The sequence below is a fragment of the Esox lucius genome, chromosome 14 (genome assembly GCF_011004845.1).
Source record: "Esox lucius isolate fEsoLuc1 chromosome 14, fEsoLuc1.pri, whole genome shotgun sequence".
NCBI classification, from domain to species: domain Eukaryota; kingdom Metazoa; phylum Chordata; class Actinopteri; order Esociformes; family Esocidae; genus Esox; species Esox lucius.
Window position 1 is genome coordinate 18,904,764 of NC_047582.1, and position 15,522 is coordinate 18,920,285.

The 15,522-nt window shown below is 40.1% G+C and overlaps 1 protein-coding gene and 1 long non-coding RNA gene across 8 annotated transcripts in view; one reads left to right on the plus strand and one right to left on the minus strand.

The window, feature by feature from the left end:
- Nucleotides 1–7,885, minus strand: part of LOC105015080 (mediator complex subunit 13L) — a 102,950-nt gene extending 95,065 nt beyond the window's left edge. For all 5 annotated transcript variants that reach the window (XM_013137106.4, XM_013137105.4, XM_013137104.4 and 2 more), the window contains exon 1: nt 7,010–7,885. In XM_013137106.4, coding sequence (XP_012992560.2) covers nt 7,010–7,081 — 72 coding nt within the window. In that variant the 5' untranslated portion in view covers nt 7,082–7,885. The remainder of the gene's footprint in view (nt 1–7,009) is intronic.
- LOC105015021 lies at nt 5,543–11,972 on the plus strand. 3 transcript variants are annotated; one of them, XR_001198429.3, is made up of 4 exons: nt 5,543–5,968; nt 6,094–6,170; nt 10,954–11,060; nt 11,236–11,972. It is a non-coding gene; the product is annotated as an uncharacterized LOC105015021 (long non-coding RNA). The 3 variants fall into 3 exon arrangements; XR_002197813.2 differs by lacking the exons at nt 5,543–5,968; nt 6,094–6,170 and adding an exon at nt 8,034–8,111; XR_828353.3 differs by lacking the exons at nt 5,543–5,968; nt 6,094–6,170 and adding an exon at nt 10,213–10,281.
- The last annotated feature ends 3,550 nt before the right edge of the window (nt 11,973–15,522 follow it).

Genomic DNA, 15,522 nt, shown 5'->3' on the forward strand with positions numbered 1-15,522 from the left:
ATGTTACCCAGAGGTTCTTATAGACTTTTATGAGCATCTTTGGGTGAGCTCTTGAGCTGATTTTGGTGGGACAACCTGTCCTATGTTTATTGCCAGTGGTCTAATTTTGCAAAATTTTTCGATAATCTATCGGACATTGGATTAATGTGATTAGAATTGCTTGGAAATTGATTTGTAACCACTCTCAGATTTATGGGCATCAATGATCTTTCTTCTGAAGGCCTCAGATCTTGTTCTTTTGATCTTGGCATAATGTGTTACCACAAACCCATACGGTTAAGACCAAGACCAGTCATATGGTAAATACATACAGGTCCAAAGCACTGTGTTCCATGAGTACAAAAAGAAAAATGGTGCAGCTAGCACAATCACAACAGAAACAGAGTCCCTTGCATTTTAAGACCAAAGTCTTTAATTGGGTTCCCTTTGTCAATGAATGTGGTTGGAATTTGTCTCAAAAACTTTCCAGGGGTACTTTTTCACATTATTGAATGACTCTCCAGAACACACCAGTCTTCCATTTTCTTCTATGGCCATCACAAGCTGTGTTGGATACACTGAATCTTTTCTACACTAAATTATTACTTGATCATCTTTACAAACATCAAAACTATATTGACGCATTTCAGTCCCTTAGATTTCAATTTGGTTTAACCACCATTACATTATTTGGTGTTATTTAGGTGTGATTATTAACATTATAGGAGTAGCCTATAGGCCAAAGTAAATTGCAATAAAAAAGTAGTTTTTACTTAAAAAGCAATGGTCAAAATGTTTAATGTATGTGGTCCCCATAGGAACAAGGCCATGCTTTGCCAGTCACTGTAACAAAAATGTTTGAGAAACTCTGGTATAGATGGCTCCATATCAGTGAGTTGAATAGATTCTGGTAACCCTTCCCACTTCTCAGAATTACAGTCTAAAGAAATGGCTATATAATGTAAACATTCCGACAAGAATGAGACAAATTTCTCTGTAAAAATAGGTAGAAATATCTTTTTGTATCATTTTCAGATACAAAACAGCAAATGTGAAAGCAGTATTTGTTTTAAGTTCATCCATCCGTTGGAGAAAATTTGCTGTAAATAGTAAGGACTACTACTCTACTGAAATAACATCCATAGTAGGTGTTAATGCTCCCTAATCACTGACCTGGCTAAACATTTGGTGCAGGTAAAACATGAGAAAACACTGAATATTTTATAGAATTCAGAGGGGATTCCATCCAACCCTGGGGTCTTGCAAGCCTTCAGGGTTTTATTCTAGAGAAACGAGAGCAATCAAGTGTTGACTTAAAACTGGACTGGATAGGAAAAGTACATGAGGGGTAGATAAGTGGACTGTAGCTAAATAAAATGTATTTAAAGTTTCTAATGTTATGCTAATTAATCTAAGAAATACATAATTAAAAGGGGTGCTCCAATGAGAATTATTTTGGCTGATACTGATAGCCGATGTTCGTATAACACAATCGGCCGATGTAGATATTTTGTCATTTCTGTACCTGCATAATCTAGAATAAATTAAATAAAACTGTTGCTTCTGCTGATGATTCTAATTTCAACAAATGCAAACTTAATCAAACATTACTTATCTTTGTATATATTGTAATGATAATTCCCCAAAAAATAAGTCTGATAATGAATGGAAAATGTATACATTAAATGATAATAAATACATATTCTCATTCTGTAGTTGTACATTATACAGTACCTGGATATTAATGTAGTATATAAGGTATTACACTTCATCATAAAAACTGCAACAGAGAAAATATGATAATATTCAAACAATTAATGACAAATGAGTTGAGTCAAAACATAATTACTACAAAAATGACTGGAGCATACTGGATGACTAGTCAGAAAATAGGTCTGAAATCCCCGGCCAAATCTAAAGAAAACACAGATACTGATTATAAACTTATCATTACAGTTTACTGTGCCAGTATATTGTGGTAAAATTCTGTAAATAATTGATTGATCCATTACTAAAAATCTAAAAGTAAGGAGTCTTTTCATCCAATGTGGATTCTTTTTTTCCGTTGATTTTGAAATTGTTTAACAACAGTTAGCTCCAATATCTCCCCATTTACTCACTAAAGGCTGTGCCCCACACAGATACAGCAGCATGTCTTATTACAAGGCAACGTCTGTGATGAACATCCTACCTGGGGCTCCTAAGGCAATGCTGACTACAGTATAGCAACCTCATCCGTGTCTCCGCATCACACTGTAAATCCCCTCCATTGTGTGTGCCGAGGCTGAGATCGAGGGGCACCAATGTTCATTACCATGTGAAAAGGCCGGATGTCTGCTAAGTCAAGATGAGAGCACACTTGTGGCGGCGGCATGGCACAAATCAATATGCTGCAATGGTTTTTAAATCAACAATCTGGACTTAGAGTGTGTGTTTTACGAGAGTGCGCGGCTGATTCACTGGGGATCATTTCTCAATAGAACATAGCCGCGTAATGATTAGAATTCACTACTGCACAAGTATTTAGCATAGCGACTTTAACCCAGCCACACTGCTGCGACTTTAAACCAGCCTTTAACTTGAGCATAACTGTTATGGAATAGCAGCCAACGACTATATCGGCTAAGCTGTCAGATGAACAGAAAATATTAGCCAAGCCGAGAGAGATAACTCCTTTAAAAGGAAAAGCGCTCGCTATCAAGATCATTGAGTCAATTATGGTAATTACAAAAGGCTTTTCAGGGTTCAGTAACACAAACCACAATGTCTATATGACGTATCTAAAGCATCCCTGGGTGACACTTAATCCTCTCACTGTCACAGTATGTTTATATCCAAACAAGGAAGCTCTGCAAAACAGTGTCAGGTTCACATGGGATATCATGGAAATCACAGACGTATTTCTAAAAGCCAGCGTTAACGTTGCATGAAACTCTGTCATACTATTTTGAGGGAAAGAGAGTATGAAGCACAAACTCCAAGTGCCACTCAAACCGTCGGAGTCCCTTTCATGGAAATACTGTAACGGGGAAAATCACAGTGTCAGGCATCCCCACAGCCTACAGCAGTGGCCTGGCTACATATGATTTTGGCCAATTCCTCTGTCCCGCTCTGCCTTCTGTCGCCATGCATGCAGGGACACCAATGTGCTAAGAATAGAACACAGCTGGCACAGTAAGGCTTGCATATTTCACACTCAAGCCACTGTGTTCCAAAATATCTCTCCCCCTACCCCAACCCAGGACCGGGGTGGTTCCCTCGCTCCTCTTTCCCAGCCATACTTCATCTCTTTGGCGGGGGCCAAGACAGGTCCCAATCAGACAAGATCCATGGCTCACTCCCCAGGATGTATATGAAGGTATTTTTCTCTGCCATCCCATCCCTCAAGCAGTGTGCATCACTCTGTGGAGAGCAACGTGTTTTTTGGGGATGTGTGCATGCGTGAACCTCTGTGTATGTGTGTGTGTGTGTGTGGGGGGGGGGGGGGGCTGTCTTGATCTGATGATGATATGGGGGAACCAGCCCCCACTGTGTTGAACCTTGTTGTGATGACAGGGATCCCCATGCAGCGACAAAAGGAGATTAGCGGGCTCCATAAACACCCTCTCTGGGCTTGCACCAACTGTCTCTACACTAGCAAGGACACCAGCCAAGTAGGGCTGGAGGATGTTGCGTTTCTGCTACTAAAGCCCTGATAGATGGAGAACCATACCTGGCCAGGTGAAGAAAGACAGGCGTTAGACTGGAGACCTAGGGTGGGAATCCCAGACCTTTAATACTAGCCACTACCTTAGTTCCTTAAGAGCATGGCCAGGACGTAACCTAAATATAGTGGGTCCTCCTGTTCAGCTGTATTACCCAGTCCATGTCTTACGTTAACCCCCTCCATATAATGGGTGCTTGTCATTTTCCCTGTTGACAGGATGTCACACTGCCTACTTGGGAAGTGCCACTAGCACTCAAAGGGTTTCAATACCTGTCTCAAACTCAGGACCTCTGTTTCACACTGGCGTGTCTGTCTATACCCAACACGTGCATGGACATGGAGCTCTGCTGGAACATATTTGGTCTAATGAACGCCTCATGCATATCACATTATAAGTCCAGTTGAGAACACTTGAATTCGGGGGTTTGACTCCAAGCAGCCATGTCTGGGGGACTGAAGGACTCCTTTAATTAATGTCACAAAATCCAACCTATTTGCGCAAGCGTCCACGTCTGTGAGTGTGTGCCTGTGCCGCGCGGGTGCAAATATTTAACGTTTCCGCGAGATTGTGACCATTTGCTTCCCTCTGTGTGTGTGTATGTGTGTGTGCGTGTGTGTGCGCACGCACATGCTGACGCTTTCTGCATAATGGCTGGTGCACTAGTTTTGTTTCACTTTTCAGTAGGGACTCGGACATGAGTCAGTGTAAAGAACCAGCCCAGAGGGACAGCCAGGCTCTCTCTGACTTTCTTAAATGGGCCTAGCGTAGTGTTCAGGAAATGCACATCACACATAATACTTTCCTAAAACGAAAACAGATTTCCCTGCTCCATTCACTCGCTCACTCTCTAACTGCTTTTTCCAACAGTAGAAAGAAAGACACATTATTCTGCCTCCAAATAGACTGCTTACGTTCCTACTTTATTCCCTCATGCTCTTGACGTCCCAGTTCATTTATTTTCTTGAGATTTTGAGTCTGTTTTTGTCCAGTAAGCCACTATGTTACTGAGATTAATGTGAGAGGTATCTAAATGTAACAGTATTTTTCATTTAACAGCCTTTCTCTTACAATAAAGTTGAAATAGGTGCACAGTAATCGGTTTCTAATTAAGATATGCTGCTTAGTGCTCAAATGTTTAGGTTTTTTATTGACATGGAAGTAATAACATAGTAAATCATCCAGACAAGGTTACTGCCCAGAGAGGAATGCTGCTCAACAAGCTGTCAGAAAAGGCCTTTCACTGGTAACACACAAACAACATCACTGCACATGCCAGACCCTGAGAATGAGGTGTGACACTATTTACCCTAATGAATGTACAGTAACTGGCATGCATGTAAACATTCCCACACAAGTGACAAATATAATTGTACACAACAGTCATAATAGAAGTACTGGATTTAATGTAATAGTACATAACTAAATTGCAGCCTGTCAATTCGCACTATGAAGTGTGTGATCGCCACATCTCTCTCTCTCTCTCTCTTCTTAACAAGATACTAGGTTTGTCATTAGTGTTAACCTGGCATTGACTCCCTAACAGCAAGTGACTAACTGCAGTGGCTCGAAACACTTTATTTTTATTCAGAATAACATGACGGACGGACGTCTTCTCGCACACCTTTCTAAAGCTGTTCACACAAAGAGAGAAGAGAGCACATGGAGCCATGTCTGCCCTCTACACAGTATGAGAATGGAACGGTCTTTTTGAGGGAAAACATAGTGCTTAGAAAGTTGTCAAAAACCTAATCAGTCTCTCCAAAACATTGTGAGAGAAAAAGAGAGAAAGAGAAAGAAAGAGCCTGTCAGAGAACTCTGTCGACTACACTAAAAGCACTGAAATTTGATCGGATTAAATGCATGTATACCAACAGAGAGCAGTAAATCAATCAGGAGGGCTTTCCTGAATTTGCACGCCATGGGATAAATCTCTCGCTAAGATTCCCCTCCTCTCCCCAAACACATACTCGCCGGCTGCATTGGTGGAAAGGCGCGCACGCTGCCGCAAACCCTTACAAACCACGCTGAGAGCTAAACTGTAAACAGTGCAGTCATAGGCACACTGCTGCTAGAGTTGAACACGACTACCATCATCCTAACCTACAACGCCCCCAGGACCCCTGGCGTTGTTGTGACTCCTGACCCCACGGCAAAGCTCAATCCAACCCACATGCCTTTTCACTTCAATGCTTGTAGTAGTAATAGTAGTGGTAGCGCAATGTGGTCCCCACAGGAGGGTTGGGATTTCAAGGCAACAGCCGAAAGCCTGTCCAGTCATGCACGTAATATGAAATACTTTTTCTATAATCCAAGCCAAGATTGTGTATAACCTTCCAGTAAGACTTTGAAAGTGAAAATTCTATGAAATTGAGACATGCACTGCCTATGTTTACTTTCTACTGAACAGGTCCGTAGTGCTTGGAGCAGGTGGTTAAGGATTGCATAAACTGCTCTTGGATAACCTGTAATTTTCCAGTAATCCAGGTATAATTGCTTGACGTACCTTCCCATGTTATAACCTGCTGCTATTAAAAGTTGTGTTGCCTTTGAGCAATAGCCTATGCACTGCTACAATTACAAAATGATTTGCAGAAGATCAGGAAATGCCTCACATTTTTCCTTCAGCTCAAAAAATACTTGAGGCTACAGTGGAAATGCTTTTTCCAAGTAAATTGTCGAAAAGTGCGGAGGGAAGTGATCCAGATTCGAATGTAAAGAGTAGCCAACATCTTAGTAAACCTAATTGTTAATCTTCTGTTTTCATTGTTTTATGTCTGCAATTCACTACCTTTGTGTCACCACCTTTGCATATTTTGAGTATGTATATGGCTACAAATTAGCGTGACATAATAGACTAATAAACTGGCAAATATATATATTTTTAACTATTGCTATGAGGCTGCATATATTTGAAAAGACAACAAAACTATGGAGTTTTAACGCATCTGTAGTTTAATATTTTATTATCGTAACATATTTTATTAATAGAATATATTAGCCAAGTTTTCCAGGATTTAAACGTCTGGTTTTAAAAGTTTAAAAGTCGTGAAGCAACGGGTACATTCCCTCACTTGATAAATTTGATTCAATCAGTTTTACACTTTTATTCAACGTCCTCATTAATTCTTGTTTTTGTTGTTGTTCATTACAGGAGGTTTTCCCGAGTGGTTCGCGTTAATAATTGGTAAATAACCGCACCGATCATTTGTTCACCTTTGTACCGGGAGTGTAGATCGCGCCTGCCTACTACGGGTCTTATGACTTGTCGCTCACGCCTTGCTCTTGTGTCTTTATGTGAGCACACATTATTTGTTTTACTGTACCAGTGAGAAGAGGTTGGAGTGGCAGTCTTCAAGGCTTGCCCCGTTAGCCACCCAATTCGCTGCTGTAGTCATAATCGTCCGCCGATCGGGTCGTCAGTGCAGGACATGTCGAAATCCTTGATCGGTATCAAAACCGAGCAGTGGTGGCAAATCGGTTCCTTCGCAAGTCTGCCACGCCACCGCCAAAAACACGGCGAACTAGGCTAATTGTCTAACAGATCAACAGCTAACCTCAAGCAGCCGAGATATTTTGTCAACTGTCACGAAAATAACCCGGCTGAACAGAGGGCGTGTTCAAATAAAGATTTCAAAATGAATCAATAACCCCCTTTTACAGAATAGGCCTAACAAATCAATTGTTAGTTTTTGTACATCCAAGTGTGTTCACAGATCAGAACATTGTTACAGTCCAGCTCAGACGATCCAAACCTTATCATTTCTCAAACGCAAGGCTAAGATAAAATATATCCGTATCTTAATCCATGGAAATAAATGTCAATCCTTTTCCATTCCAGTCTTCCCGATGATACTTTAATGATTAAATAAGTATAATCCTTGTAAAGTCGATCCATTATTTTCTTCCAAAACGCAAAAATCCATAAAAATGCGTGGTTAGTCCGATAACTTCTTAAAAACACAGTCGTTTATTACGTGTTTATTACCCCTTAAGTAAACACTAAATCGACCGTTTACGTGTCGAAAACCAGTCAGTTGCGAATTGCAAGCAAGAAATCTAAATTATATTCCGTCAGACCCACAAGCTGATGCACCAGTTGTGATAGTTTTCGAGAATTGCATGAGCTATTAATAGCTTTCTTTCTTACCACCACTGTTCCCCTCACAATGTAGCCTGCCACACAACAGGCAACTGTGAACAGGAATGTTTAATCCTTGTTTTACTTTGCAAATAACATCAGACTGCAGACAAGCCACGCTAAAAATAAAACCTTGCTCTTTCGTTGGTCAAGGTGGACATCAAGAGAGTTGATGGTATCGCAGCCATAAAGGCTTTAAATTAGTCGATGTAAAACGTTTTCTTATTCTTCAAACGGAAAAAGTATGCTCCGTTCATCAGCAAAAAAAAACGGCACAGCAGACCGAGGTAAAAAAAAAAAAAAAAACCTTCCTTCCTTTCTGTTTTATTTCATTACGAAATGTCCTCCCAGTCTCGCAGCAATTAGACCGCAAACGATTTGTTCGGCTTTAAATAACAATACCTGCAATAATGTATCCAAGGAAATGTTGGCAATCCAGCAATGGTGACAATCCTTGTCTGACGTTATGATTATCAAATAAATGTTGCACGCTGGTCAGAGGAGTCCACTCTCCTTATCTCCCTCTGAAAAACATACTGAAAAATGAAAAACGTGTTCCCTCTTAAAGCAAGATTTATGATGTAAAAATCATAAATTACATCGATGATATACGGTGTATCTCATCAAGGATTTCAACTGCAACGAGTCCCTTTCCAGGCATTGTTTATGTCTCAGTCAGTGTCTTTACTGTAACATTCGTAAGTGAGCGTATGTGTGTACGTATGAATATGTGTGGAACTAACTGTGTGTCTGTGTGTGTGTGTGTGTTTGAGTGTGTTACGCGAACAGCCGCTAGCAGCCTCGCACACTATTTGCCAGCCCACCACGCATAGCAATGTAATGGCGGCCGGCAGGCTTCGAGAGAGACTCGCTTTCCCATTTGGCCAAGTAGAGTCCTCACGTGATCAAAGCAAAGGATTACAGCACTGTTTAGAATCTTTGATACAGACCTTGATGCGACGCTAGAGGCGCCAGTGGCTCACACACTGACAATCAGTTGTCATCTAACCCAGTTATCGAATGCATCACAATGATCTACCTTATTTTTTACAGCGCATGCATGGTCGTTATATTGTCACATTGTTACGCTTAACAACGTAACTGTTGCAGACGGTGAATGTATCAATATAATTATTACCAGGCCAACACGTTGTATTGTTACACCGTTCTTGCAATTCCTACCTTGTTAATTACAAATAGACTGTTGCATTCTATATCGTTACATAACACAAAATAAGGACTTTTACCACAGCCTTCTATTTTCAGGGTAACAGCCATGTGATAATCAATGTGTTTAAATCGGAATCACCACTAATGACATCACAGTCATAATAAGTCACTCCACGTGTCATGTCTGCAACTCTTCTATTGTTACACAATGCAACACTACACATTGGAAATATGACTTCACAGTGCAACAACAGTTGAACAAAATGTAATAGCTAATCAGTTGAACAAACACAATTCTCCTTTCTGAGGTTGTGCGCTGTGGTTAATTAAGGCATTGCGATATTAGAAATGAATCTACATTTTTTCATTAAGGATTGACACTTGGCACAGTGTGAATCCATGAACAAATTCAGATGGGCACTATTTAAAAAAACACTATATGCATTTTTAACTTAACACCGAAGATAGCAGTGAACTGGTTGGCATTGACCATTTTGTGACATATTTGTGATGCTGCATAGTCACTGTACACTGGCATCTCAGACACTTGGGTCAACTTATTTATATACGAATTATATATTATATATATATACTTTTTTTTTTTAAGCACATTCATAAAGGCTAAAACAAGATAGCAAAATAGCTAAACATGAATGCTCTTCCTCATTCTGTAACATTTACCTTTATGTTGTAGCTGAAAATAAGAATGTGTTCTTAATCAAATTACCTAGATAAATAACAATAAAGAATCCACATAGCAGTCAATCAAAAATAAAATTTGAATTGTTAATGAGGCAAGCAACAAAAATGGAGAATATCTTCTAACAAATGTGGCTTTGGGGCAACAACCTAATCTAGAGCAAGAAGCAGCACTGTGGAAAGGACAATAGAAAATATGGAAGACAACTCCTTTACATACATATAGTACATATAGTAAAAGGTTGGCATGGTTATGAACATCTAGATCCACATTGTTGACATTTAGTTCAAGAAAGTACCGCAGCCTATACTTATGTGACCACTGACAGACAGTTGTTAATTAAGGCAAGATTAGTTATTACAAGTAAATGGCATGGATGATAAACATCATGATCCTAGTAGGATCTCTGTTGTCAACATAAGCCAAAAATTATCCAATATTCTATTTAGACCTAGTTATTTATTCACTTGCTGGAAATTTCAGCTGAATCTGGCAATACCTACTCTGCTTTTAAATGTGCTGTGTGTTGTCATAGTACCTGATTAAAACAGTGTTAAGGAAACATTGCCTTTACCAAGCTGAACATGGTAAGATTTTAACTCCTGAGGTTTTAGTGAAGTTTGTTTAACACATTTATACTATATAGCCAAAATACTTCACATGCTGATAATGATTTTGGTATTATTGTGTAGATACTGTTTAACTACCTAGCAACTGAGGTAAACGTGCTTAACCAGTAAGAGTGAGAGGGTGTTGAAGTGTATGTCTTGTACTGGATATGAGTGTGTATGAGTGGATATGAGTCTCATCAGACTTCAACAGATTTTGAATGATAGTTGGCAACTAACTAAAACTACAAAATGCAGAACGTATATTGTTTAAATGCATTTGTTTTTTTATAACCATGTATATCATTGCAATATATGCTTTTGGTTGACTCTTTAAGCTCATAATAAGTCTAGAATATTTGGGAATTCTCAGAATGTGTCCAAGTCATTCTAGTCATTCTAGTCAGCTAATTAATGAAGACATGTCACTCAGCATAGCTGCAGCATAGTTATCAACTACATATACAATTTCTTTAACGACTATGGAGTTGGGGAAATACAGGTTTACCTGAATAGTGACACAGTAGCCGAAACAGTAACAGGTTTGTGCTATAGTATTGTGCCTGACAAACCTTGAACAAGTAGTCTTGCCATAGTCTGGACCTGCACTTCATTGTAGGCCATAAAATGTTGCTTCTGAATTGTGCTTAGGACACAACAAGAAGATTGGACAGGAGGACAGAAACTGTGCTTTTGAAAACTGACAACAGAACCTAATCCTACTTCTGGCCACACATCAAGCAGTACCAGTACTTTAGGTAAATATAATTGTCATTGCATGGTATGAGCATATTCCTGTGACGTGAATTTTGAGTTTCACTCATGTAGTTGGTGTGCAAAGTTTGAATATCTTTACCAATGCACTGGTGCCTGGTGTTTTTGTCACCAAGGAGGGTTCGGACTGAGTTGTGACAACGTTTCACTTTCATACAGAACACTTCCTGTGCAAACACCACCAAGATTGGACACAGCTGGACAAACATATCATTTTGTGAAGATCATGCAGTTTTGCAATGAAGGGGGCGTCGACATCACATGTATTGCAACACAAAGTCGAGGGCAGGACAGAAACAAGCTTTCTGATCTCTGATGAAGACCCAGTCCAAGTTGCACCCTCTGGCTATCGGTGATCATTTTGCCCAGTCACATGACTTGGTCTATACATTATGCTGGGAGAGCGTGTACTCTCCGGCCTCAGCATTGTGCCAGTGACCCTTTGAGAACCACCTTGTCCAGGCTGCAAAACAGGGCCAGTGAACACAGCCTAGCAGCTTAACGAGGCACACATGCTCCTAATCAAGCCTTGTTTAGGTGGAGATAAAGAAGGCCTGAGGAAAGCAACTGGCCCTTGTTGCATTTTATACTGCTCTGCCCCAGCGACACAGGAGCTGAAGTAGGAGGAAGACAGCCAGAACAGAAAGGGTGCCGAGGCCGTCCAAGTATCGACTGCCTACACCCATTCCCTGAAACTGCCACTGTGTGGACGCTTCACAGATGACGACACCTGCCTTCCACAGCGGTTTGGCTTTTAGTTTGCATTCTTTCCCCAGTTTCTTCTGTTAATAAAATGCCATCCAGAGCCCTGAACACTTGTCATGTGTCTGTTCCTTGTCTCTCCAAGTTACAACGAACACACAAACAACTATTTAAACTTCTTACCATGATAATATTTAAAGCTGTGGCTGGCCAGCCTTTTTAAACCTGCTTGTATCAATACACATCCCGTCTATCACCTTTATCACTGCCATTATTGACAACAGTATTGTTGTCATACAGTTGTGCTCAAAGGTTTGCATACCCTTGGAGAATTGGTAATATATGTACCATTTGTAAAGAAAACACGAGTGAGCAGGCAAAACATTTTATTTTATTGCTTATGGGATTCACATTCAACTGTAGGTCATAACAGAATTTCACAATCATAAAACAAAACATGGCAACAAAGAAAAAAATTAACTGACCCCTGTTCAAAAGTCTGCATACCCTTAGTTCTAAACACTGTGTATTGCCCCCTTTAGCATCAATGACAGTGTGCAGTCTTTTGTAATAGTTGTCCCGAATTCTTGCAGGTGGTATAGCTGCCCATTCATCTTGGCAAAATGCCTCCAGGTCGTGCAAAGTCTTTGGTCGTCTTGCATGAACCACATGTTTAAGATTTCCCCAAAGATGAATGATATTAAGGTCAGGAGACTGTGACGGCCACTCCAGAACCTTCACTTCTGTCTGCTGTAACTTGGTCAACTTGGCCTTGAGCTTTGGGTTATTGTCGTGCTGGGAAGTCCAAGAGCATCACATGCACAGGTTACGTGCAGAAAAATTTAAATTGCCAGTAGTTTCTGATAACATGCTGCATTCATCTTGCCATACATTCTCACAAGATTCCCATGCCTTTAGAGCTCACACCCCCCCAAAACATCAGGGAACCACCACCATGCTTCACAGTGGGGATTTGTCCATGTTAGGGTACAACTGGAACATGTGACATACACCGATCAGCCATTACATTATGACCACAGACAGGTGAAGTCAATAACACTGATAATCTCCTTATCATGACACCTGTCTGTGGGCGGGATGTATTAGACAGCAAGTGAACATTTGATGAACAAGTTGATGTGTTAGAAGCAGGAAAAATGGGCAAGCGTAAGGATCTGAGCGACTTTGACAAGGGCCAAATTGTGATGGCTGGATGACTGGGTCAGAGCATCACCAAAACTGCAGCCCTTGTAGGGTGTTCCCGGTCTGCAGTGGTCAGTATCAATCAAAAGTGGTCCAAAGGAAGAAAAATCCTGTCCGACATAGCCATCCACAGCCCTCCGGGTCGTGCCTGTCTACCTGGTTATGTAGCTGACCTGAAAACTCTTCCTGAAGACTTTGGACACAGCCTTCCTGTATTTATTGACCTGCTGGTCATGTGACCATGCATGTGGCCCAGGAAGGACAGGTTGTTGGGGGTGCGTATCATAGGGTTTTAAGATGAGTTGTGTAGGAGGAACACAAAGGGGTTAGTGATATGGGAGTACTGATGTGACTTTGTCTTTCAGACTCAAATCTGCAGTAATTTTTTCATTTTCTTTAACAGTACCGTTTTCACCGGGGGACTCAGTTTTTTTTTAAATGACTTTCACATTAAGATGATTGTAAAATGCTTTCTTAGCCTGACTCAAAACATATTTTTCATTTATATAATCCCAAGTTTGAGCTCCTGTGTGGAAGATAGCACTTGGACCATCACATCTGAGTTGATGTGTGGTATGCCCCTTTAGTATTGCTGAAAGTATAATTCTATTGTGCCTTTTTTGACATTTTACTGATTGTGTGGTTAATTAATCCCCCATGATAGTCAATGTATAATTTCAATTCATTCTCAGTGACCTGGTCTACCAGCAGCTGTGGTGCTGTGGCCATGAAAGCACTTTGTGCCATGTAAACTCTGGTGAGAATGTGTACAGTGAATAGTAAGGTTGAAAATAGATTCCAGGTCAGAGAAGGCGGATTCAGCCAGTGTAGTAATGTCCTTCCACCAACCTTGATTGACATAAAAACTCACTCCGCCATTGGATTTATTTCATTGTTTGTGACAAATTGTGTTTGTTTCAAAGAACTTTTACTCACTGAGGATCAATAGTTATGTTCAAATCATCTGCAGGCTGAAATGTCTTATTGGGAAAGTTCATGATGCTTTTGTCTTTCCTATAAATGATTCCCCAGGTTTTACAGTAGGTATATTACATATTCTTCTTAACCCTAACCCATTACACCAAACACACCACTAGTGTGCATAGCCAAAGCATTGTATTTTCACGTCACCTAACCATAGCAGTGGTTCCTATTCATGTTCCAATGCCGTTTAATGAACTTCAGGCAGTGCTGTGGCTCTTTGGCCACAAACTCTGCCAGGACTTGGTCAAGTGAGGTCCATAAAACAAAAACACACAAGCACACATGAAAATGCAGCCAAAAATTTAATCAGCTGTTTCTGCAAGTTTCCGGACTTGAAACTCAGTGAAGACCTGTGGTTTGAATTGAACAAGTCAGTTCATAAGCACATACAAAAATATGAAATATTTGAATATTTATCTAATATACCTCTCAATGTGTTCTCAAATCTAATAAGTGTGATAAAAATTCACTTAGTTCAAGATGAGCGTGCACAAAGTACGGGGAAGATGGGTGCCAAAATTTTTTTTACAACTATTGTACAGATTTCCACCTTTTCACAGTGATTTCAGAAAGAAGTCAGGCCCCTTCACTTTCTCCTCATTGAGTTGTGTTGTGGACTTGATTAATAATTTATTAATTTATTAAATGTTTTGCCATCTGTATATGCAGCCTGGTTAGTTTATGATGGAAGCATCATGCTTAAGGGCCATTAATGATTAATTACAGTCAGAGGCAGCAGCAAACTGAAATGATGACCAAAGGAAATGTAGTGTAGAATTGACCAGAGTGAGATATCTACCAGAGCACTGAGGGAGTGTGGGGTTTTAAGGAGTGAGCTAAAAGAACCCATAGGTACCAATTAGCCAGTTGACCCAAGTGTAAAGGTCAAAGTGATGGATGTTGAAAGGGGTGAGGGTGATGAAGCAGATGGCAGTGTGAGAATATACATTTAATATATTGACACGGTTTTTAGTGGTTATCATAGTCAAGGATTGACATTATGTACATTTTATAAGGGTATACTTGGCAGAGTGGGTGAAGGTTCCCCTGTTAAACAAGAAACCAATTCTGGATTAAATTTAAGACAGATTGTGGGTGATAGGTTGTGAATGAAAGGGAGCAGTGAAGCCACATACTTAGGTAAGTGTTGAGATATTCCAACATTCAGACCAAATCATAGAGAGCATTTTATGTTACATCAGTAATATACAGGAATGGCCCAAGAGTCAAACCTTGAGGAACACCCATAGATACTGCCTTTGGTGTAGACTGCAGACCCTCAGGTTTGATACATTGTAAATGGTTTGACAATAGACTTTAGTCACAGGCTTTAGCCAAATCAATAAAAGTGTGTTCATGTGTTATGTTACTGATACAATCGTGTGTTACTGTATGTATAACAGGTTACTGATACGATCACGTGTTATATACTGTGTTATATACTGTGGTCAGGAGAAGACTACCTTGTATGTAATAAATGAATGTAATAAATGAATAGTACTGAAATAATGTGGGTGTGACAGGTATTTAATATATCTACAGTGGATATAAAAAGTC